This window comes from Xiphias gladius, chromosome 5, assembly GCF_016859285.1.
Source record: "Xiphias gladius isolate SHS-SW01 ecotype Sanya breed wild chromosome 5, ASM1685928v1, whole genome shotgun sequence".
NCBI classification, from domain to species: domain Eukaryota; kingdom Metazoa; phylum Chordata; class Actinopteri; order Istiophoriformes; family Xiphiidae; genus Xiphias; species Xiphias gladius.
Window position 1 is genome coordinate 23029659 of NC_053404.1, and position 24050 is coordinate 23053708.

A 24050-nucleotide genomic window follows, 5' to 3' on the forward strand; every position below is an offset into this window, starting at 1 on the left:
AGTGACGATCGACATCAAAATTAAATTAAATTATATTTAAAATATCAAAATGTCTTCAGTATCTTAACGTGTCTTTTTATTTAAATGAAGGTGTCATACTGCTTGAGTTCAGCTGCGAGGCCGTGACGGCAGGTTTCGGGGGTGGTCCACTCGCTTCCATGCCACCGACCACGAGCTACAGCATCACATCAGATTCATCCGTCTCCACGTAAGTTCCTACTTTTTCCCACCGAGAAACTGCTCGTCCGTCCAAAATAAACGAGAGGAAACGCGGTGAGTTCGCACAGCGTGAATTTGGAATCCCAGCCTGGGCGTCGACGCAGATAAGAAACACGACAGCCTATAATTGCTCGTGGATCTTATCCTGTGTTGCAGCTATCAGAATGCATTCAAGGTCAGATTCATACACAGAGTTTCTGGGCAAGACTGGGTTGGAAAATAATGTTTATTTTCAAGCTTTTTACTAAAGTGACTTTTCATCGTTCTTAAAAATTTTTACTGACAAAGTTTAAACCAGGTCCCTTTAGGGGGTTGGTCGGGTTTTTTAAAATCCCACGACCCCTAAATCCCTTAATTTTACCACTGCAATTGAGTACACGGAAAGTAATACATAAATAAAAACATACAAGTTCTTAAAAAAGTGCAAAAACAATTCGATTCAATTTAATTCATACATTTCCATATCGTAACAGAGGTTCTCTCAGGGCACTTTTCATGTGGAGCTAACGGATTTTGAGATGATTTCATATAAGACTGTTTCCATTTCAGACACCAGAGGCCGTCATGATATTACACTTACACACCGCAGAGTCTCGTTTCTACTTCAGCTGAGGAACAGGGTTTTGGAAAGGTGCCGATCCATCTTACGGATTTGATCCATCAGGAACGAGCTGGCTAGTTTTCCTTTTCTTCGCACCATGTCAATCAGAGCCCGAGCCCCGTTAGCCTTGGTCTGTGCGCTGACGGACTCCATTTCTTCATCATTTATGAAGCCCTCCTGCAGAAGTCTATCCAGCAGCTGGTTCAGAACCGGTGCAGACACTCTATCAACAAACACTGTCCGAACTGCTGACAAGGTCCTCACCGGTGACAGACTCTGAGGACACGGCGGCTTTTCTGAGGGAGAAGCAGAAAGAAAAGAAAAAAAGAGACCCGTTCAACAACCTGCGGTCATGTTTCAACACAGACCTCGTACTGCGTGTTCAGACAGAAAGGGAAGCAAATTTTAGAGGCAGCACGATTGTGTATAAAGTTTATGTGAGGATGCAGTTCGATGTGAATTCGCCAACCCGAGTAAAGAAATTCACGCGTCTCTGGTCTTTATCAATCTGCTTCATGAACATACAGAGACGAGAGGAAAAAGGAGAGAGTGGAGGGAAATAACAGAAAGAGGCGGAGATCAGTCAGATCCTGAACTCGACACAGACACACAGAAACACTGTCGGCGAGTCTGTTGCTAGCTAGCTTACAGCTAACATCTGTACAGTTAGCACACTGGCTGTTTGGTTTGAACACAGACGATTCAGCAACAACTCTCATCACTTCGTGCCTGAACAAACTTGAAAATGAAATGACCTTAATGAGGAATGAATGAAAATGTATAGCACAATGTTTAAAGGGTCAGTTCGCCCGAATCATGAAAACAAAAACATCTTTCCACTACCGCTTGTGGCATCTGTCAGGTCAACGTCATACTCCCAGATCTTGTTCCTCGTTTGGTCTCGGACTGTAACAGCAACTTCTCCCGTGTCTGTAGGCAGGCGGACCTCAAACGTTGGGTGGTAATTTGGTCCAAACTCCAGGTTAAACTCTGCATTCTGAAAGCCAGTAGCACCAGTGTCAGTATGTCGACTGTATCAAAAGTAAATCAAAACGAGTTTTTATGAGCCCGGTCAGCATGTCACAACACCTTTTATTTGAAATACTCACCTGAGGCTGTATTTTATGGGCCATCGGACAGTCAATGGTGTAACTTTGATCTTTGATGAGTTTGCATATGGAAGGCGTCTGGATGTGCACAGAATCTCGCTGTTTGGCGCTCACCTTAAAAACAGTCAGAACATTTTAATCAGAGGGTTCATCCTCAGCAGAGCCCGCCTGATAAACCTTCGGGCCAGTTTTATTTCATCATCGACATAGTTGTAGGTAACAAGAAATACCAGTGGGACTGCAGCTGTTTTTCCAATCTTTGATTAATTTGCTGATTCTTTTCTCCATTAATCAGTTAATTATTTGATCTTCAAAGTGTCAGAAATTACTGAAAAATGCTCATCACAAATTGCTCAAGCCAAAAGGCGCCCAACAGTCCAAAACCCAAAGATATATTGAGTCTACAGTCACATAATACAAGGAAAGGCAGCAAATTGTCAAGGCGGAGACAGTAGAACCAGAAAATCTTCAGCATTTTTACTTAAAAAAATTAACAAATTGACAAATTATTCACCTATTATCAAAATAGTTGAGGCTTAATTTTCTCCTGATCAACTCATCGACTGATCATTTCACTTTTACAGTACATAAATACCAGAAATATTTGTTTGAGGTAATTTAGAAAGTGACTACAGTTGGCTAATATGGTCAAAAATAAAAGTTCTGAAAGTTTTTCCAAATTGGGAGATGAAGGAATTTGAATCAGTTTTTTTTTTTTTTAATTCACAAATGCAAAGAACAAGACAAAAAAAACAACAAAAAACAAAAACCAAACCTAAAACATGATTGGCGACATGCAGGGCTATCATTGGTATGCGTACTCAAAATACATTCTAGTTATCAATTACACTTATTGAATGTCACTTCCAGATGCTCCAATGAAGTAGAGCACAAACATCTAGTTTAATAATGAGTAAAAACTCAAAGTCTGTTCACTAATGATCTGTTTGTTGTTGGTGATATCAGTCCGATATCTTCACAGCTGGCTAGCTGGTGTTAGCTGACGGACTAAGGACAGGGACAGCAACAACTGTTTATGGGCATGTAAGTATTGTATTACCACAGACCTCCATCTAAATCTGCTGGTTGGAGGAGCTTTATTTACACTGTTAAAATTAGGGCAACATGCACTTAGTAGAAATACCATTCGATCGGGTGAGTATCAGTCCACTGAAACACACTCCTGCTCTTTGGATCTGTATCAGCACAATATCAAAGACTCAGTTTTCACCATGCATATTAAATCATGCTTAGTTCTGTCAGCACTGCTTGATGACTGTGTGGGTTAGTGTGACCCTGAAAACAAGACCAGGTCAAAACCCTGATCTGTGGCTGGACCCGACCTTTTATCTGTTTGCTTCCGTCCTGCTCTCTTCTCACATACACGGTAATTTAATGCATCTGAATTCCCAATAAAGCTGGCCGTCTTGCCAGCTGATTGGAGGAGCTGATTGTTAGTGCCAGTTCATTTCGAAAGCGCCGACGACCAGCGGTGTAACTTCATCAGTTGGTCACAGACTTTCACATTTATAGGGCCGGCCCCGTGCTCCAGCCAAAGAAAAAGACACTTTGACACTGCATTCAGACAAGTTTGGACTAAAGGTGAAGCTGTAACATTTCACGAATCCTTACCTTTTCCAGAGGGATGTTGCTTGGCAGGAGAAGCACATTGAGGTTTTGCCTCTTTGTTTTTGGGTTCGGTGGTCGGAGGAACAGCAAAACTTGGCCGCTAATTGGTTTCATGTTGTTCCAAATTCTCCCCAAAAATTCCAAAGCCCAGACTAGGCCAAAGGCAGAGAGATGAGGGACTCTGACAACCACATGAGTGCCTGTGACCTCCAGTGGTTCGAGGATGCTCATTCCATCATTACTGACGTGGACAACAGACAGCAGGCCTTCAAAGGACAGAGCTGTGAAAACACAAAGGCATTCAACATCTGTTTTACTGACGACAGCCTCCTCACCACTGTTGTGATCATTTGTTTCTATATCTAGGCTCCTTAGTCTAGTCATTGAAGAATTAAACAGTTAGAGAACAATTGTTTGAGCTCTAATATAATCAATTCTGTAGGTCACAACACAAACGTACACAACTCCAAAAAACCATGAAATCTGTCGTGTCCCAGAGGATTCCAGTTTTTCTAGTGACACCATAAGGACAAAAAAAAATCCACTTGAATACAAGACATTATGTAATAGTCATATTTCCTTGAAATTTACTGCAGACACTCAGGCTCCCCAGATTATGAACCCTTTACATGTTTAGCTATTAAGACTAAGAGCAGATAGATCACCAGGATGCTGTTTGTTGAGATTGTGGCTGTAATGAACTCTGTGGCCTACGGGGGGACACTAACAGGACTCTAGAGTTTTTCGAAACACAATAATTTGCTTACCATGCTTTGTTTCACAGTGTGGGAGGTGGAGCTGACAGAGAGCATCCTCAGAACACTGGATATCGAACAGCGGCCCTGCAGCCGTTTTGCCAGCTGATTGGAGGAGGCTCTCGTCCCATTGGACAGTCCTGTAGAGCAGCTCCGCCCCTTTAGCCATAAGAAACACCAATCCTGTCGAAGTACACTGGAACGCACCCGGACCAGGACACCTGAAGCTATGAGACACAGAGGGGCTCGATGACGACAAGCTTTCGTTCTGATCAGCTGGACACACGACGTGGATTTTTGTTCATCTTGTACGTTGTGTGAACTCACACTGCACATTTGAATCAGCCTTTCTGCGAGGCCAAAACAAGCATCGTTTCTGATCATACTGTACAGATCAACTGACCGAGTACGACGCGGAGCTCACCCTGACTGCAAACCCTCGGCCACTTCTGTCCGGTGATAATTCCAATAAAGTTTAATCAATCAAGACACCTGCGTCCTCGGCAATGTTGACAAAGAAACAAAGGCAATGCTGCTTCGTGCAATTTTTTTATAAACAGAAATTAAGAAGAAAAACGAAAAACACGGAAGTCGGAGCTGGAAGATACAGACAATTATGATCTATTTGTAAGTTCAGTCTGAGTCAGACTGTTAACAACATATAAAACACTGCTGCAGTGATAAATCAAACCAGATGACTGCAGTCCACAGCAGATCTCGGCCATGTTAGACATCGAACGGTAGAACCGCTCAAACTGGAGAGAGATGACCAAAATGTCTTAGCTGACAGTAATACCAGCACCCGGACCGACAGCAGCATTGTTGATGGTTCAGGTAATTAATCAGGCGTCGTGACCTCAAACTGCATGTGAAAAGAACCAATCTGGCAGAAGTTGGTCCCAATTCTAATATTTTCCAGGAGAGACCAATTGGGGGCTGAACCCGTACAGTGTCTGCCCAGCTCTATGAGAAGGCCGACACAAAAACCAGCCAGCCTTTCTCCCGGTAAGAAGTAGTGAAAACTAAAAAGGCACCGGGCAAGTGGTCTCAGACCCCACTGTATCTGCTGTGAACATCCAGACTGAGGGTGGAGTTAAACTCTGTCCATCACAGAGGCGGGGGAGACGTGATGTGGTTTAAATATGGAGACAACTTCTCCCATGTTCAGACGGTCTCTCCTGGAAGACATTCAGAGTGTTGACCTCAGAAAAAGTTGAGTGAAGAATGAAGAGAGAGCCTAGAAAGAAGTTCTGACCCCGCCCACTTTCTCACCTGCACATAGCCAACCAATCACTGAGGGAGCCTGCTGTGACTGTCAAATGGAAAGAAAGGATCACGTCCAGCTGCCTCAAATACAGACACCAGAAAAGAGGGGGGGGTTCTGAAACTGTCAGACCATCTGACACTAATCGTTCAGTCTGTGAAAAGCACTGAAATGATCCTAACTCCACTGAAAAGAGCCAACCTTGCAATTACAGTGCAAGTGCTGAAAGAAATCGACAAGTTTGAAGGTTCGATTATCCTGCATTTCAGGATTTGTTTACCTGTATGAAATGTTTCCAGACTCAGTCAGCAGGTCAGGACTGAAGTCCTAATATTGAGAAAAACATAAAATCAGTTACAGAACACAGCGAACACCCAACTCTCACAGTCCCGTACAGGTGACAGACCCTCGTTGCTGCTTCAGTTTTGCTCTTTCCTGTTTATATTCTACATTTGATTATCCCTAGTCAAAAGTGACTCAATTAACAACATCTATATATACATTAAGAATTTAAAAAGTAAAGAAATATTAAACTCTGAAGAAGTTAGAGCTAAGAAAGCCAAGTCTGATCACTGATCAACTTTAAAAACTGTTAACAAGCAAGTGAAAAATTGACATTTGTGTTTACTCTACCTTCCATGGCCCAGTCAGTGCATCTATATAATCAAGGTGCTGCTGCTGCTGCATCAAAATATCTGGAACATCAGTACACAGTTCATCCTCTGTCAGCACAGCCTCCTCTCTGCTGTCCTCAGACACATCGAGGTTTGTGCTTGATGTGGCCGGTTCTGGCGGGTGATAAGAGTCATCTGACGGGGAGAAGACGACGCACAGCAGATGTCAAACTCACTTCTGGGCGTTCTGCTGGTCCACTGGGATTAAAAGGCCCAAACTCTGTACTATAAAAACAGCTTTATTGTCGGACCAACTCATTTTGGCTAGTGGCCTTCATCACTGTCATCCCTGGGTCTTAGCCCACATTGTCCTGGTGGACTGAGACACATACAGAAACCTGTAACAGCAACAGTTGCAGTTCATGGCTGGCGGGATCTTTGAAGTTTGTCTTCCCTGTCTTTCTCCCTCCACTAAAGACAAAATGCTCAGTCACGTTTGAGTCGAGACCAAGTTCGAATGAAAGACTTACCCCAAGCCCAAAGTTCAACTGGATTTACCAAGCACCCATTCAGTACGCTTTTAATCTATTATTTCAATCAGCCATAAATTCTAAACTGCGGAACTAACTGTCTTGTTTTCCACAAACCCTTAGAACAACACGTTTTACATTTCTTCTGTGTCTTTGGACAAACTCTACACAGAAGCAAAAGACAAGGACTAGTTTTAAGACATTGTTGTGGTGAAATACGGAACATAGCAAAAGATCTGTGCTGTGGTTACTGGGCTTAACCAGAGCCACAAATCACACAGCAGCCAAACCTCCAGTCGTGTCCCTGCTTTGATGACAGTTTACGTTTCTTTAAGATATTCCAGAAGCCTTTTTATCAAAACAGCAAGTGTTGAATTCAAGCTTTCGTAATGTTAACATGATGAAAAAAGGATCATGAAAAAAATCCTTAGAAACTGCGCCATTTCAACAGCTCCTATTAGTATAGTACAAATTAATGTTAAGTTGTGTACAAGTTTCAAAGGCTCCTCCCAAAACACCTGGATGGAATTATCAGTGGAGAAGCTCGTGCTAAATTTCATTTTTTCAAAACACTGCACTTTTGTTTTAGTTTCATCACTGTGCACACAGGATAACAGCATGACAGGCTGTAACCTGTCCAGTTACAGGTCAGCAGCCATATAAATTTGTCCTAATCGTGGGTGAGGTATGATTAAAGAAAAACATCAGCAACATTATGTTGCCCATCTATAAAAAACAAAAACTGTCTGTAGATGAAAAAAAACCAACCAAACAAACAAAGAAAAAAAACCCCCAGAGAATCCGAATGCACATTACAAAATATAGATGTCGAGTGGAACGCTCAATACTCACACTCTCTGTGTCTGTCAGATGTAGCTCTGTTTTCTCTGTCATCCAGCCTGAAGGAATAAACACAAACACCGCAGTTAACCGGGATGTCTTATGGACAGAGTTATAACAATCAGATAAAGCATCCAAACAGCGTAAAACTGACTTCTGTAAGAAAACTGTTCAGCATAGGTGTCCCACGTGTCCCGAAGCACTCGGTGTGTTAAAATACAGCACCCAAATATCAATATTTATACTCTAAACAATAGCCTACCTTATATAACCATAGGTATGATAAAACAATCCAAAATTTCTTCAAAAAAGGAAGATCCCGAGCCCTTTGAGGCCAATTTATGATTCAGGAGATGCAAACGGTCCGTCTTCCTATCATTCCTGCTTTTCAGTGAGGTCTGTAGGTATGCTGTTTACCATGTTCACCATCTTAGTGTAGCGTGTTAACATGCTAACTTTTGATAATCAGCAGGACACACAGTGACTCCAGCTGAGGCTGATGGGAAGGTGATTAGTTCTGGTCATAAACCAAAGTATTGGAAAAATTAACATGTGACCTGAAGATGGTTCTAGAGGAAAAGCCAGAGGATCAGCAGTGTTATTCCAGTTCATCCTGAGGGGAACATGAACATTTGACCACAATCCATCCAACAGTTGTTGAGAGATTTCACTCAAAACCGTAACTGTCAACCTAAGGGTGGCGCTAGAAGAAAAGTAAGGGGATAACCAAGGTCAGGAGACTTAGATCCTCTAGGGAACATAAACGGCTGTACAAAATTTCATCTTAATCCAATGTTGAAATATTTCAGTCAGGACCAAAGTGTTTGACTGACTGAGTGAACAACTGACCAAGAGGCAGAGACATTCCCTAGAGCCATGCTGCTAGCATGGATAAAAACTGCCTTGAGTACTTAAATAAGCCTTAACCTGCGGCTAAACGTGGCGTAAAAACCCAACTATCAATGATTTCACCGAATGAAAGTAAGTGATTTAATCATGGCAGTAATGTCTTTGTGTACACGGTTCTGGTCACTTTACAGAAGAAACCATCTCTTACTCTAAGGCTGAGTGTCCAGGATCATCCTTCATCTTCATAGACAGACGGCGCGATCCCGAAGACTCTGCTCTGTCCAACTCCTCCTCCACACAAACTTTTGTCTTCCGGTTTTCAGTCAATTTGACAAGTGAACCTTCAGCATTGGTGAACCTAGACATTTATACACCAACATGTTTCAGTTAGCCACTAATGTAAAGGAACTGACCCCTGAACAGCGGGTGGTCATTTGATTAGATTTAGCAGAAAAGGCTCTGCGCTGTGAGCGAGCTCTCAAGGAATCTGAGCAGCGGAGAACTAATCCCCTCTTAATAAATATACATGAACGTAAATCTTCATTAAATCAACAATAATAAAAACTTTGCGTGAGCGTATCAGCAGAGAAAATCAGTGTCAAGTGTCATGACATGGCGAGATTGTACACCTGGTATGATTATTCAGCAGGTACCTACGAAGCTTATGAATGAACCACTGATGCCCGTAACTAAGGAATTACTGAAAATGCAGCTTCACTCACAGCATTGTACAATGGATATATCCTTGTACAATGCTGCGCTCTCCTCTCTGAAATTCAGCTCTCAGGGAAACAGTCACTATACCCGGAAATACCGGATCTTTGACTGAATGCCGACTGTACTGTCCAAAAGACCACCTTTAAGACCAACTCATGGGCTCATCATTGTGGACTGACTTCTACACACTACTAACCTCAGAGCCTCCAGGCTACAGTCAGGACGCTCCAGAAAACCACACAGCAGCTTCACTCCTGAATCCTGCAGGTCGTCGTTTCCACGCAGGTCCAGTTCTCTCAGATGGGAGGGGTTGGACTCCAGAGCTGAGGCCAGAGAAGCACAGCTGTTGTCTGATAGTTTACAGCTTTGAAGCCTGCACAGAAGACACATGAAAAGGATCAATATATTACATCATCAGTGTACGAGGAATCATTATAAGCCTTTGTTCTTTGAACATAGACCATCTGCAAGAGAGAGGTGACAATGAACTGACCCCAGAGTCTCTAGTCTACAGTTAGTACTCTTCAGTCCAATACAGAGCTTCCTCACTCCTAAATCTTTCAACTTGTTTCCACTCAGATCCAGGTCTCTCAGATGGGAGGGGTTGGACCTCAAAGGTGTGGCCAGACAAACACACCTTTCATGTGTGACAGAACACTTTGACAACCTGCACAAAGAGAAGGAGTTTAGTTAACTGCTGCATTGTATATTAATATGTTCAAATACTGTTCAACAAAGAGGGAGAACGGATTCCCTACCTCAGAGTCTCCAGTCTACAGTCTGGACTCCCCAGAAAACCACACAGCAGCTTCACCCCTGAATCCTCCAGCTTGTTTTTACTCAGGTCCAGTTCCTTCAGATGGGAGGGGTTGGACTTCAGAGCTGAGACCAGATAATCACAGCTGATCTCTGACAACCTGCAGCGACTCAGCCTGAATAAAGGACAAATAAATTCAGGTATAATTCCTTCAACCTGGCGTATTTCCCATAAATGTGGCTATAATGACCCTTTGGGTCGGAATAACTTGGCATTTGCCAGCTCTGTTTTATTATTAATTATTAATAATAATAATTATTAATTATTGTTATTTTTATTATTTTTTGTCTTATTCATTTATTTTTTTAAAAACACCTGTCTCTGAATGTGACTCACTCTAAACAAAGAAAAACTGCTCAGGGATCTGATTAGGAACCAAGACCCGCCCCGGGACAGGGTCCACATCCTCGAGTCTAATCAGTCGAGTCAGGTCTGGTTTTACTGCTGCAGGTCTCGGGCCCGGGTCTAAATATGTGCAATACCAGAATGGACCCGAGTGGACCTGACTGGATCCGAGTGTACGTGGTGTCAGCTCTAAAGACGTCACAATCACTGCAGAGAAAATGGTGTGTTTGGAGGCGAGAGGGACAAGGAGAACTGTTATTGTCTAGCTTTATACTTTAATTTGTGTTGGCCTATATAATTTTATTTTCAGAAAGCAAACATATTTTTGTAGCCTGTGTTTGTTTCAGGCTATAAAATTTTCAAAGCTTTGTTCTGACAGGGGAAGTGAAGCCAAGCTTATAGTAGGAAAATCAGTCAAATAAGTTATTTTGGAATTTGACTGACAGGTATTAAACCAGATGAGAACATTGTCATTTTATCAGTGTATTTCCACGGGGCAGCAAAATGTTGTATTGTTGGTGCGGGAGGTGGAAATATCAATTATGTATATAAATTTGTCTTTGATGCATAAAAACACATTAAGACATGATTAAGATTATTATATTAACAATAATAATTAACCATTAATAATAATAATAATAATAATAATAATAATAATGATGATAGTGTGTTCCAAAAGTTTGGTCTGTGAAGACCAAAATATTTTAATTGAGTCATACTAAGTGAGACTTAACATGTAACAGGAACAGGTTTGAACTAGTAGTTCTGGTAGCCTTCAGACTGAATATGAAATTTCTACCTCAGAGTGTCCAGTCTACAGTCTGGACTCTCCAGAAAACCACACAGCAGCTTCACCCCTGAATCCTCCAGCTTGTTTTCACTCAGGTCCAGTTCCTTCAGATGGGAGGGGTTGGACTCCAGAGCTGAGGCCAGGAAAGCACAGCTGACCCATGTCATTTCACAGCTATAAAGTCTGTCATTACAAGATAAATATTACATCAGGCATGTTTTAGAGAGACCTTGCTGCTCATATAAAAAAGACTTTTCAGATTAAAGATAGTCAAAAACAAAGTATACTGACCTTAGAGTCTCCAGTCTACAGTGTGGACTCTCCAGTCCAGCAGACAGCAGCTTCACTCCTTGATTCTCCAGATAATTGCCACCCAGGTCAAGCTGTCTTAGGTGGGAGGGGTTTGACTTCAAAGCTGAGGCCACAGTTCTACAATGTAGGGCTGTCAGTTCACAGCCAGAAAGTCTACAAATACAGATATCATAAGTAAAGATCAGTGATGTTCATTTTCATTCGACAGCTCTTTATATAAAAATAAACCATATCAATACATACAAATTAATTGTAAAGACTTAAACATTTGTATTAAAATAATACTGATGGTGGTACATAAAAAGGCTTAATTAATGCTGCAGAGTAGTGGATTAAAATAGACGAGATAGTAAGCAGCACCCCAAGCGAGTCGCCGCAGAAAAAGGGCCATCTTGATGGGGTATTTGACAAAGGTCTAGACTAACAGAATCTGCTTTATTCCGTGACTTCAATTTTTCCCCTATATCTACCACAATTGCGTTTTCATATAGGTCTTTTCTCCCACAAGTACTTAACAACCTTTACTTTAAGGTGTAGCAGCTTTCGCAGGTTCTGCTTTTATTTCCACCTTTTGTTTCCATGATCCAACCATGGTTCAAACATGGACTGACTGGTAAATCAAACCCTCACTCATGAACAAAACCTCAAGATATTTACTCTCCTCTACCTGGGACAGTGACTCCCTCCTAACCAGGAGTGAGAAATCCACCCAAGTTGTAATTGACTATAGTTTTCCTTTAAGCTAAAATTCTTTACAGATATGTCAAAATATACACCTCAATATCTGGCTGGCCCCACTAGCCTACATCAGCACTTACTGAGCCTTTCTGCAGTTCCTCACAGCTGGAAGCAATCGTTGTTTTCCCTTTATTGATGTTCTGTACTTTTTCAGGTCAAACTCATCCAGAACCTCCTCTGACATCTGCAGCATGTAGGCCAGAGCTGAGCAGTGGATCACAGAGAGTTTCTTCTCTGATCTGTTCTCTGACTTCAGGAACTCTTGGATCTCCTGATGTACTGAGTTGTCGTTCATCTCCATCAGACAGTGGAAGATGTTGATGCTTCTGTCAGGAGAGATATCATACGTGTCCATCTTCTTCAGGTTGTTGATAGTTCTCTGGATGCTTATTGACCTGCTCTTTGCCCTGCTCTTTGCCCAACCCAGCAGGCCTCTTAAGAGTCTCTGGTTGGACTCCAGAGAGAGACCGTGAAGGAAGCGGACAAACAGGTCCAGGTGGCCATTTTCACTCTCTAAGGATATATCCATGGCTCTCCTCAGGAAATCGTCCATGGATAAGTATTGGTCAGTGTCCCCGTCATCATATTCAAAGAATGAATCATCATCCACATCTTTTAGGAAGTCCTCCAGTACCTCTGTGTTCCTGTAGGTGTAACAGTGGAACATGTAGACTGCAGCCAGAAACTCCTGAATGCTCAGATGAACAAAGCAGTAGACTGTTTTCTGGAAGATCACACTCTCTCTTTTGAAGATCTCTGTACACATTCCTGAGTACACCAGGGCCTCTGTGACATCAAGGCCACACTGCTCCAGGTCTTCTTGGTAGAACATGATGTTTCCTTTCTCCAGATTTTCAAACGCCAACCTCCCCAGCTTCAGAAGAACTTCCCTGTCAGCCTTCGTCAGCTCCTGTCCCCTCTTCTTATGTCTCTCATTATACTTGAGCTTCTTCCTCTTTGTCTGAACCAGCAGGAAGTGTGAGTACAGGTCAGTCAGGGTCCTGGGCAGCTCTCCTCTCTGTTCTGTAGTCAACATGTGCTCCAGAACTGTAGCACTGATCCAGCAGAAGACTGGGATCTGACACATGATGTGGAGGCTCCTGGATGTCTTGATGTGCGAGATGATTCTGCTGGACAGCTCTTCATCACTGAATCTCCTCCTGAAGTACTCCTCCTTCTGGGCGTCAGTGAAGCCTCGTACTTCTGTTACCCTGTCAACACAGGTAGGAGGGATCTGATTGGCTGCTGCAGGTCGGGACGTTATCCAGACGAGAGCCGAGGGAAGCAGATTCCCCTGGATGAGGTTTGTCAGCAGGACGTTGACTGAAGACTTGTGTGTGACATCAGACACAACCTCCCTGTTGTTGAAATCCAGTGAAAGTCTGGTTTCATCCAGGCCGTCAAAGATGAACAAAACTTTACAGACGGCGAGCTTCTCTGCTGTGACCTTCTGTAATGTTGGATGGAAAATATGGAGCAGCGTGAGAAGACTGTGCTGCTCATCTCTGATCAGGTTCAGCTCCCTGAACGAAAGCAGAACCAGCAGACTGACATCCTGGTTTTCCAAGCCCTCTGCCCAGTCCAGAGTGAACTTCTGCACCGAGAAGGATTTTCCAACGCCAGCGACGCCGTTGGTCAGAACCACTCTGACGCGTCTCTGCTGGTCAGACAAGGATTTAAAGATGTTGTGGCACTTGATTGGAGTTTCATCGAGGGTCTCCATCTTGGAAGCTGTCTCAAGCTGCCACACTTCATGTTGGGTATTAACCTCTTCACTCTGTCCCTCTGTGATGTAGAGCTCAGTGTAAATCTTGTTGAGGAGGGTTCCACTTCCTTTTCCATCAGTTCCTTCAGTCACACGTTCACATCTGTCCCTCAGACTGATCTTATGTTCATCTAAAACCTCCTGCAGACCACTATCTGCTGGAAGAGAGGAGACAATGTCAGACTGAAGAAAGACAATCTGAGAATCTGCTGATTATTTTTCATCAGCTACATAAAAACTAAAGATGAGCAAAGAAGAGGTTTTCAATTTTCTGGTATTTATAATCATCTTAAATGCCAATGCTGTTCGAGACAACAAATGACACTGTAGAAAACAACAAGTCCTGTTTTCAGAAGTGATGACATCAGCAGACAGATGTCTTACTTTGTACAGTGCTGGTCTGACTGACTCTCTGCAGTCCAGGTATTGTTCTGGATCTTTTTCCACACTGGGGACAGGGGGACTCTCCCGATGAACCAGACTTGTCAGAGTATGAGGTGATGCACCGTCTGCAGAACCAGTGTCCACAGCTGGTAGAGACTGGATCCTTCAGGACGTCCTGACATAGAGCACAGCTGGACGGCTGCTCCTCCACTGAAACATGACTCCTCTTCCTCTCTCTGTGAAGACATTTCTTTATAAATGAAAAACCTTTCATGGATTATTGCAGCACAATTATTTTACCAACACGTCTGAACAATTAGATAGCAGAAAGCTGCCAGCGCAACTGGCAGGTCTTGGTCTCATGGGCAGTATGAGTGTCTCCAACTGCTATTCGGGTTCATGTAGGTGCAGCAGTGCAAAGAGCAAAAGGGCTGGTTGAAGGTGAATATAAATCAGCAATTAATATATTCACTTCAGCCAATCACATCACTGGTTTCATCACTCTGAAACAGCTGAGCCAATCACAGTAAAGCATGTAGACAACAACTCAAAAAATGAGAAGAGTTAGAAATCATATTGTTGTCTGAATGGCTCAGAGCAGCACAACAAGAACAGTTAATTACGACGATAGTGATACATTTGTTTGGTAGTTTGGTGAATTGGTTTATATGATCACATCAAGTTAATTCTTTTTCCGTCTTAATTCACTTTGATCTCATGTAGTAAATATAGTAATATCATATTGTAATTGATGTGATAAAACAGCATTTGTACTGAAATGATTTCAAGAATCATTCATGGAATGAGGAAAAAAAAAAAAAAAACACTGCAAAAAGTTGGAAAGGAGGCATTTGTGCATAAGATTCTTGAGCTCCCTTTAATCCAATGTTTAACCCATGACCAGGCAGAATACAGGGTTATTACAGACCAGTCTAATGTGTGTTATTCTGTACCAGTCTGGTGTCATCTGCATGTGATTTAATGACTGCAGAGCGAACAGTGTGCGTAGTGTCACTGCGTTCTGACTGCAGATTTATCAACACGCGTCCTGCTGCCTTCAGAGGGCTGCAGGGATTTAACAGCAACGGAAAAGGCTCTGTCACGTTTGGATTTGGACTGTGAGCGGGGAGCAGAGAGGAGTAGCTGATCAGAGGATCTGATGGCTCTGGATGTAGAATGCGGTACGGAGAGATCGGAGATGTAAGCTGGCACAATAACCATGTAGTGAATTAAAAACAAAGAATCTTAAAATCAGCTCTAAATTTAACTAGTAACCAGTGAAGGGAGCCCAGGACAGGAGACATGTTGGCTCTCTTCCTGGTACCGGTGACGCTGTTGCAGATGGTGTTTCATTTAGTTTCAAAGTAAAATATAGCTGCGTATTGTCAGACTAGCAGTGGTAAGGGATGTTGTGTTTTCTAAAAACATTACCCCTGATCTCATCATACACAATGAGAACAGTATCCATGCGGTACGCCACATGAGACAGTAGCAGCGTAGGATGAGAAACTGTCCATTTTAACTCCTATTGATCTACGCTGCAAATATGATGTAAACCCGTCAAGACCCTCGCCCCGAATGCTTACAACATGTCAGAGACCCCAAGAGTATGGAATGGTCAAAACGGCGTTGGGATGTAGGTGCTGACAGGGGACGAGTTTATTATGAATAAAATACTGGGTCCAACTGTATCAACTGTATCAGCTTGAGAAAACAGGGTGGAATTATATCCGAGGGAATATGGGAATATGGAATAATAAGGGAATATGATCAAAATGGTCTAAAATTGCGGGGGGGTTTAAATTGGAAGGGTCATGGATAAGGGGTGATATGTGAAATGTAATATTGCTGGTTTTGTTGATAAAGACATTTTAGAAAGTTTCACAGGTTTCAGGCGTTACCTCAGGACAGTTCAGAGCAGTAGCCATTTGTTTTGAGGGGCAGCAGGTATGAAGGTTGAATCAAAATGTGAGATTTAGCTACTAAAATAGACAAATAAAAAACTACTAAATTAGGAGGAGGTCTGTAAATTAGCGCACACAGTACTGGACTACACAACTCAGTCTTGCCCAGTAGTGATTCAAATGTTGAATATGTTTCACTGGGTAGCAGTCTGCAATTAATCTTTGATCAAAATGGTTTATTTTTATGTTAAACATTATTCCGTCAACTTGGCAGCAGAGTGATGCTGCACCACAAACAGACAGCACAATTTATTGGACCGAATTTCCACCGAAATATACCAAGACCCCCCCCTGAATGAACAAGCAAAGAAAACATGTCCATGGCCAGGAAAATACCAAACGATCAGGATACCGGTGGAGCCGGTTGTTTTCGACTCCATGAAAACAACCGGCTCTCACAGTCGAACCGAGTAACAGGTTATCTTGGCAACCATCACAGCATTGCAGCATCTCCCCATTGGATTCCTGCATAATCAGCAATGAATTAACGGCTCAACCCTGCCTCGGTGTGTCGCCATGAGGCTGTTGTTGCAGCTACAGGTCTCCAACATTAAAGACTGAACCTCAAAACTGTTTCCGACTTCACAGCCGACAAGAAAGTCTCAGTTCAGAAGCGCATATTGATGACACACTCAGCTGGACGGAACATGACGATTTTGTGTTCAAAACAACAAAGTTTTAGAGAGTTTCGTCTGGTAGGGAGTAACTGTTTTTGCTATGACACTTGTCTGTTCAGCTGAAATTCCAAATTGGTTACTTGATCAATTCTGCCATGAAAATCATGGGTGTTTATTAAAGAAAAATCAACCCATCCATCCACACGATCTGTGGACAGAAAAATGCACAAAAATAGTGCCTGACCCCCCCCACACACACACACACACACACACACACCCTACACAATGATGTCGCAGCTGCTACCCTCCAGCAGAAGGTACTGAACTGCTACAAATACTCATTTAGTCCTGTATGTATTCGGGCTTTAAGTTCCATGAAACGAAAGATACCATTGGCCACTGGTGTATGGTTGTTACTGACTCATGCGTGGATGCAGAGTGTGTGTCTTAAGTTTTCTATGATTAGTTTCATGTTGCTGGTTTTCTGTTCTTTGTTTTTATTCCCTGTTTTTTGTAGAACTGCAGTGTCCAAAGCAAATGTCCCCACGGGGACACAAAGTACATCTTATCTTATTTATAACTTGTATATTTTCAAAGCTGAACGTTTTCACACTTGAAAAGATTCAGATTCAATGACCGGATTTGGACCCCAACCCCGCTCATATCGCGTCCGTTCTGCATACAGTAGAAACGCTCTCTTACTTTGTGTCCGAGGGTCCGGGTTCAATGCTGAGGAATGGGGGAAGATACTGGGACCTGTCACTCTTCAGAGGCAGACGGCTGGATCCCGGAGCCCCGGCCCTGCCCTCCTCTTCCTCCAGATAATCACTCATCTTCTGGTCTTCGGTCAGTCTGAGAGGTCTGTGAGCTCACAAACACAATAACCATTCAAAAAAAAATTAAAAAGCACACTCGCTGGTGCTGTGGGGGTTCAAGAAAAACCACGAGTCTTTTCCCCTCAGATCTACAGACCGACCACCGACATCGACACTGAACGTTTTGTTTTTTTACCTGTGCTAAGGTGAGACAGCGGAGACTCGCTGTGCGGTAACGGCTGCTTCAGCCGTGGGACACCACTGCAGGCTCTGTGATCCACGCCTATCGGTATCGCATCCCGTGTAACGTCTCAGCGACTTTCAGCGAGGTGATTGACAGCTGCCGGCTTTTTTCTTCCGCGATAAGCGAAGTCGCCGCCTGCTTTAAACCGGCTCGTTTTAACGAAGCCCGAACGGTGGCGACGGGCTCGACCGCGAAAACCGAGTCCCGGGAGACCCGAGAGTGCGGGTTTACGTGGATATGGAAAAACAAACGTCCGTTGCTGAGCCTTGATAAATAAATAAAATCCCGCTTTTATTCCGGTTTCTGCTGCTTCACCACCATCAAGACTAAACTGGTAAAAAAGCAACACCTCAGACGTCCGGTTCAGACAAATGTCGGCCGCGGCGACGAAGTTCGCTTAGTTCGCCCTGAAAAGTATTAAAACGACGAGTCGCTTCGGCGAGTCGCTGCGGCGGCGGCGGCAAAACGTTAAACGTCAGCGGATCCTGTCGGGAAGTTCACCGGGCGAGAAACTACAACAGATTTCAACAGTATCTGCCGTCGATGGCAAAACTCCCGAAAATTCCCGCCGCCGCCGCCGATTGGATTTCATTACACGTCTCCTCCTGCACTTACGGTAAAGGAGCCGGAGGCGGCCAAAATGCGGGGACGTTTCAAGTCTTTGCTTGAGTCCCAGTGGACAAAGTAGTTTCATGTGGTTTCATCAGGGTTGAACTGAACAAGAATCCAAAATTACCAGCAAAAGAAAGGGTTGGGTTTTTTTTTTTTTTTTAAGTTTTTGAACGTGAGGAAATTATCCAAGTGCGAAGGATGCATTTAGATTTCAGGGGTGATTTTGCCTTTAACTGACTTAAAAACTGCTCCGTATAATCAGTAGAAATATAAACGGTCAGAAGGTCACGGTCATTCTGAACCGGAAACTATCGAACATTTCAGCCAATGTATTGAAGAACTTGGAAAAGGAGCTGGGAAACTTTCCATGTTTACCCTGGAATTTAAATCGTGGTTGTTTTGGGTTTTTTTTTCCCAAAAGGAAACCAACACTAAAACGACTTCAAACTTCAGAGGACATTGTTAAAAGCGGTAAATTCCTCTGGTCGCGGGTTTTCACTCGCGCGTCCATTTTGACCGCTTCCAGCTCCCGTACCGGAAGAGTAGAAGAGGGCGCGCAACGAAATCCGAACGGTGGCGGCGGGCTCGACAGCGAAACCGAAACGTCCCGGTATCCGCAGTTAATCTGGACCGTTGGATATACGTGGATATGGAAAAATAAACGTCCGTTTTCCGACAATCCAACGTTGTCGTTGCTGAGCCTTGATAAATAAATAAAATCCCGCTTTTATTCTGGTTTCTGCTGCTTCAGCACCATCAAGACTCGGGATGAGACTGTACTCTGCTGGAGGAATACTCCGAGCTATCGTCCGCATTATATCTAAGATGGCCAAAGCCCTTTGTTTGGATGGTTCTTCAGAACTAATCTAATAATCGAGTTCACAGAACTATAAATACCTCCAGATTAAAAAACAAAGCAAAAAACAAAAAGGCTCCAGTCATTTCAGCAGCTCTGCGAGGCTACAAGTAGAAACTACACGACATTGAGCTGAACGCTAAACACCGGCATGTTGGCATGCTCGCTTGATAAACATCGCCAGACCAGAAATATTAAAAAGAAAATCAAATTAAAAAAATCACAGAATCGTAAATTCACAAAGTACGAATGATTTAAAAAAAAAAAAAAAAAAAAAATCCACAGCAGTTTATGACTCCAGATGAGACGCCTGTGGTTGTTGTGGCTCCTGCTTTTTCTCATCCCTAGATACTTTTACGTTTTTTTTCATCTCAACTGGTGTTTTTTTTCTTAAGTGCACCACACCTGCACTGGTACAGGTGAGGACTCTATTTGTCACGTCCTCCGCTCAGTTACACTGCGCGCAGCACAGCGCGGTTTTTATAGGGGAGTCATAAAAACCTCACGGGGCCCCGGTGACCTTGTGACGCCGCGTGTCACACAACTACAAGGACGGCGGTTCGATTCCAGCTGGGGAAATGCTTAACGTCTCATACGCCTCTGTCTCCCCTGGTCTCCCGTCACGCTCTTTACAGTCGACTGTAAAACAAAGGCAAGAAATGAATAAATCCTCGCCCGATAGCTGACCCGTCGGCTGAAGAGTCAGCCGGGTTGTTCCTGGTTGTGAAGCGGTTTAGTCGACTTCGGCGCCGGAGCCGAGAGCATAAGAGTTTGATAGTTTTGAGACTAAAAGTTAATGTCCCGTCCTGCTGCTATCCTGCATTGCTCTGTGTGCACCGATGCGGTAAAACAAAGTGCAGTGACCTGACTGACGAAAGTCTGACTCGAGGTCTTTTCAACCGATGATTTGCATCAACAACATTTAAGGGACAGCCCTAGTTTTCTTTTATTAGTCTTTTATTCTTTGTAATTTGAAGTATTTTTGCAGACGGTTGCAGCTATATGAGATGCATGTACATAAAACGTCTTGGACACTGTCGGGAACAAACAGCGTAATCTCTCAGCAACACTTTGCTTCTCAACCATGGACAAACATCTTTTAAGATACAGTTTTAACACTTAATCTACACATTGTTGTTTACACACCTCATTTAAATTCAGTCAGCAATGTTTAACATCAGTTCGCACTCCTCACAATATCGACTGCCACCACAGCAGCCTGGCATCGCTCACAGCAGACACGGTTGGTGGGAAGCCGGCGAGGGGTCAGGACCCGTCCCTCCCGGTGTGTCCACGGCGTCACGGCGAGGGACAACGAAGCACCCGCGGCTGACTCCTTGTGTCTCCAAAGGGGTCTCGTCCGTCTACACCCTGCGCGGGACAACGGAGAGTTAGTGGAGGCCGAGCTCCATTTGTCCGCCCAATCTGCACGTCAGGTAGAAACCTGCTCAAACGGAGTCCAGGTGGTATGACATTAGACCTCCATCGGCTGATAATCAAACAGCAGCAGGTGGAGAAGTTACAGCGGTAAACTTTCAGCTGATCAGGGTTGATGGCGAGCACAGAACCTTTTTTATTTTTATATTCCATTCAGACTGGCATAAGCCCTTCTACGTGCCGAACCGAAACTGACTGGAGACCACACCCAAACTGGATTCTGCAGTGCACCCAGAGACCACAGAGAAGGGGAAACTCACTGACCAAAGCATAGAAAGCATATTAACATTAAGGCAACAGTTATTACCTTTAAAGGAAGAATCTAAACATTCACATGACATTTAAATTAATTTTGTTTTATTATGTTATTACACAGGTCTGTTAATTGAGCTAATATCACGAGTTTCTTTAATATTGGTGGGGAGTCTTTATACCGACATTCGACTATTGTTTTTATATTGTATTTTACAACTTGTGTTTACTTTGTCTAGCTTAGTGCTCATGTTGCAGCCCAGTTAGATGACTAACATTTTGGAGGGATAGGAAAGTGGCCAGTTAAGAGGGAACAAAATCACAAACTCGGAGGGAAACTGAAAGACTAATGGAGGTGAAGAAAGTTAACAAACTGTCATCTTTGCTCTCTCCTGTACATAGACATGAGTTATTGACGACAGAAACACATTACTGAATATTTGAAAAGAAGTTAAAACCTTCATTTGTTCACTCTGTTGTCTGCTCTTCCATACCGCTTTACTCCGACTGTTGGTTTTGAGTCTTTGTGCGGTGCTTTTTGGAAACTGCTGATTTAAAATTTGCACATTTTGATCAAATTTTAAACAGCGTATCAGTTAAAATTAAAGCTGCATTAATCAATATCAGATGACCTTGTTCGAAGAGAAAGTGTCTTCTGCACAAAGCTGAAAGCAGCAGGGACCGACTCCAACGCTCTACTGACCTCAGAGTCTCCAGTCTACAGTCTGGACTCTCCACAAGATCAGACAGGTCCTTCACTCCCGAATCCTGCAGGTGGTTCAGACTCAGGTCCAGTTCCTTCAGATGGGAGGGGTTGGACTTCAGAGCTGAGACCAGAGAAGCACAGCTGATCTCTGACAACCTGCAGCAACTCAATCTGGATAAACAAAAAAAAGGTAGTAACAGTGGGTGAACATCGTTGATATGCCAGTACTGTACATGTACTGTATGCAGTCTGAAATAGACATGCTCAGATCAGGCTTTGGTAGAAAGTGTATCAAGCTGCCTCAGCCACTAAATCCCTTTTGAGTAATGCTAATTTTAATTCCTCATTAAATAAAGGATGTATACATTTAATGATGTTCGTAACACTATAAGTCGTTGGATGTTTATACTATTAAATACCACACAGCAATTTCCATTCTCTGTTGTCTACTTTGGTAAAAATTTTTAATATTTTTTTTTAGAATTAACCATTGTCCATCCTAATGTCCATTTGAATCTTTTGAATGAGAATTAACGAACGCTGATTATGACTTGTCATTTCAATATAGTGCTGTAGGACACGTCATAATCAATGGTCTTAACCATTAATATAGAGAACAGGCTTTGCTATCACACGGCTTTGAATGACATGAATGTCTACAAATTTAAAAAACATACTCTTAGTGACCATTAGGTAGTGTTGCCTGACCTCAGAGTCTCCAGTCTACATTGTGGACTCTCAAGTCCAGCAGACAGCAGCTTCACCCCTGAGTCCTGCAGCCTGTTGTGACTCAGGTCCAGCTCTCTCAGATGGGAGGGGTTGGACTTCAGAGCTGAGGTCAGAGAAGCACAGCCTTCATGTGTGACCCGACAACGAGACAGCCTAAAGAAAGAAGGACATTTTCACAAACCTCTGTTGATGTTTAAGCAAACTTCCACAAAGAGGGAAGAAGAGATCCTCTACCTTAGAGTCTCCAGTCTACAGTTTGGACTCTCCAGTCCAGCAGACAGTAGCTTCACCCCCGAGTCCTGCAGCTTGTTTCCACTCAGGTCCAGTTCTCTCAGATGGGAGGGGTTTGACTTCAGAGCTGAGACCAAAAAAGCACAGCTGGTCTCTGACAACCTGCACAAACTCAGTCTGAAAAGAGAATGTAGCATGTACTGTAAAATCTATATATAATCCAATTTCATCTTTTCAGAATTTAACTGTGAAATTCAACACCGCTAAGTCCTACATAAGTGCACTGCATTAACAAAAACATATTTGGAGACCATCTCGTAGTTATAATGTCTGTATCTTCTAATTAACAGTGACTTAATATTTAATTATTACAAGATCTCGTAAGTATGAGATCAGGAAAGGTTAAGGAGGTTATTAGCATAATATCAGTCTCAAACTGACTGACACCATAAATCTCCCTATGATATTGCTCTGAAATTTTTATCCCTAAAATATCTAATAAAGCTCCCTCTGACCTCAGAATCTCCAGTCCACTATGTAGACTCTCCAGTCTGGCAGACAGCTGCTTCACTCCTGAATCCTGAAGGTTGTTGTCACTCAGGTCCAGCTCTCTCAGATGGGACTTCAGAGCTGGGGCCAGGTAAGAACAGCTGGTGTCTGCCATGCTACAGCGCTTCAGTCTGAATTTTGAAAAGTATGAAGTTATAAACTACAACATATCCAGATAAGAAACTGGTTGAAATTGTTCATCATTACATAAAGTGTTAGAACGTTTAGAGGTTTTAGATATAGTGTGCAATATTCTGAAATGGCAAAATCTAGGTTTTCACCCAAATATAGTGCACATTCTAACCGAGTTTTTCAGAAAATGTGCAAAAGAATATGCGAATTGTGCATTTTCACCCACTCCTGTTATGCGTCTATTAGAAGTTGGTTCACTGAGCTGATCGATAGCAAGTGGAGCTGGTTCTCCAGTCGCTGCCATTAAAGCAACACAGAAGAAGAGGTGACGGCAAGATGAGGTCATTGAAAGAGCTCCAGTCAGAGCTCAGACGATGGAAAACCAAGTGGAGAACATGATGGAAACCTGACGTTTCTGTTGGTTCATGTTTTAATGTGAGGAAGGCTCTAGCCATCACTTATCACTCCACACAGATCTGATGGTTTCGTCTGCAGCTACTTTTCATCTCTTCAGTGGAGCAGAAGCTACAGTGGACGTTGCGTCATGTGTCATGTTTTCATGTTAAATACATGTTCTTAGTCACCTGGTATCCATATAATATTTATCTCAACACAGAATTCAATAATG

General features: G+C 43.0%; 1 protein-coding gene across 13 annotated transcripts in view; it reads right to left on the reverse strand.

Moving 5' to 3' along the window:
- The window catches only part of LOC120789870 (NACHT, LRR and PYD domains-containing protein 12-like), a 1168582-nt gene that overhangs the window by 1135007 nt on the left and 9525 nt on the right, over positions 1 to 24050 (reverse strand). For 3 of the 13 annotated variants that reach the window (XM_040126989.1, XM_040126982.1, XM_040126981.1), the window contains 15 exons: positions 12210 to 14052; positions 11371 to 11544; positions 11089 to 11262; positions 9886 to 10059; positions 9621 to 9794; positions 9324 to 9500; positions 8619 to 8768; positions 7574 to 7620; positions 6211 to 6386; positions 5858 to 5904; positions 4326 to 4540; positions 3562 to 3839; positions 1930 to 2043; positions 1664 to 1817; positions 444 to 1116 (listed from right to left, as the gene is read on the reverse strand). The exons of 2 other annotated variants lie outside the window; for them this stretch is intronic. In XM_040126989.1, the coding sequence (XP_039982923.1) occupies positions 824 to 1116; positions 1664 to 1817; positions 1930 to 2043; positions 3562 to 3839; positions 4326 to 4540; positions 5858 to 5904; positions 6211 to 6386; positions 7574 to 7620; positions 8619 to 8768; positions 9324 to 9500; positions 9621 to 9794; positions 9886 to 10059; positions 11089 to 11262; positions 11371 to 11544; positions 12210 to 14052 (4190 nt within the window). In that variant the 3' untranslated portion in view covers positions 444 to 823. Of the gene's footprint in view, positions 1 to 443; positions 1117 to 1663; positions 1818 to 1929; positions 2044 to 3561; positions 3840 to 4325; positions 4541 to 5857; positions 5905 to 6210; positions 6387 to 6436; positions 6571 to 7573; positions 7621 to 8618; positions 8769 to 9323; positions 9501 to 9620; positions 9795 to 9885; positions 10060 to 11088; positions 11263 to 11370; positions 11545 to 12209; positions 14053 to 14278; positions 14515 to 17561; positions 17712 to 17870; positions 18502 to 18533; positions 19194 to 20532; positions 20754 to 24050 lie in introns of those variants that run through there. 8 more of the 13 variants (XM_040126992.1, XM_040126991.1, XM_040126994.1 and 5 more) reach the window with 8 other exon arrangements.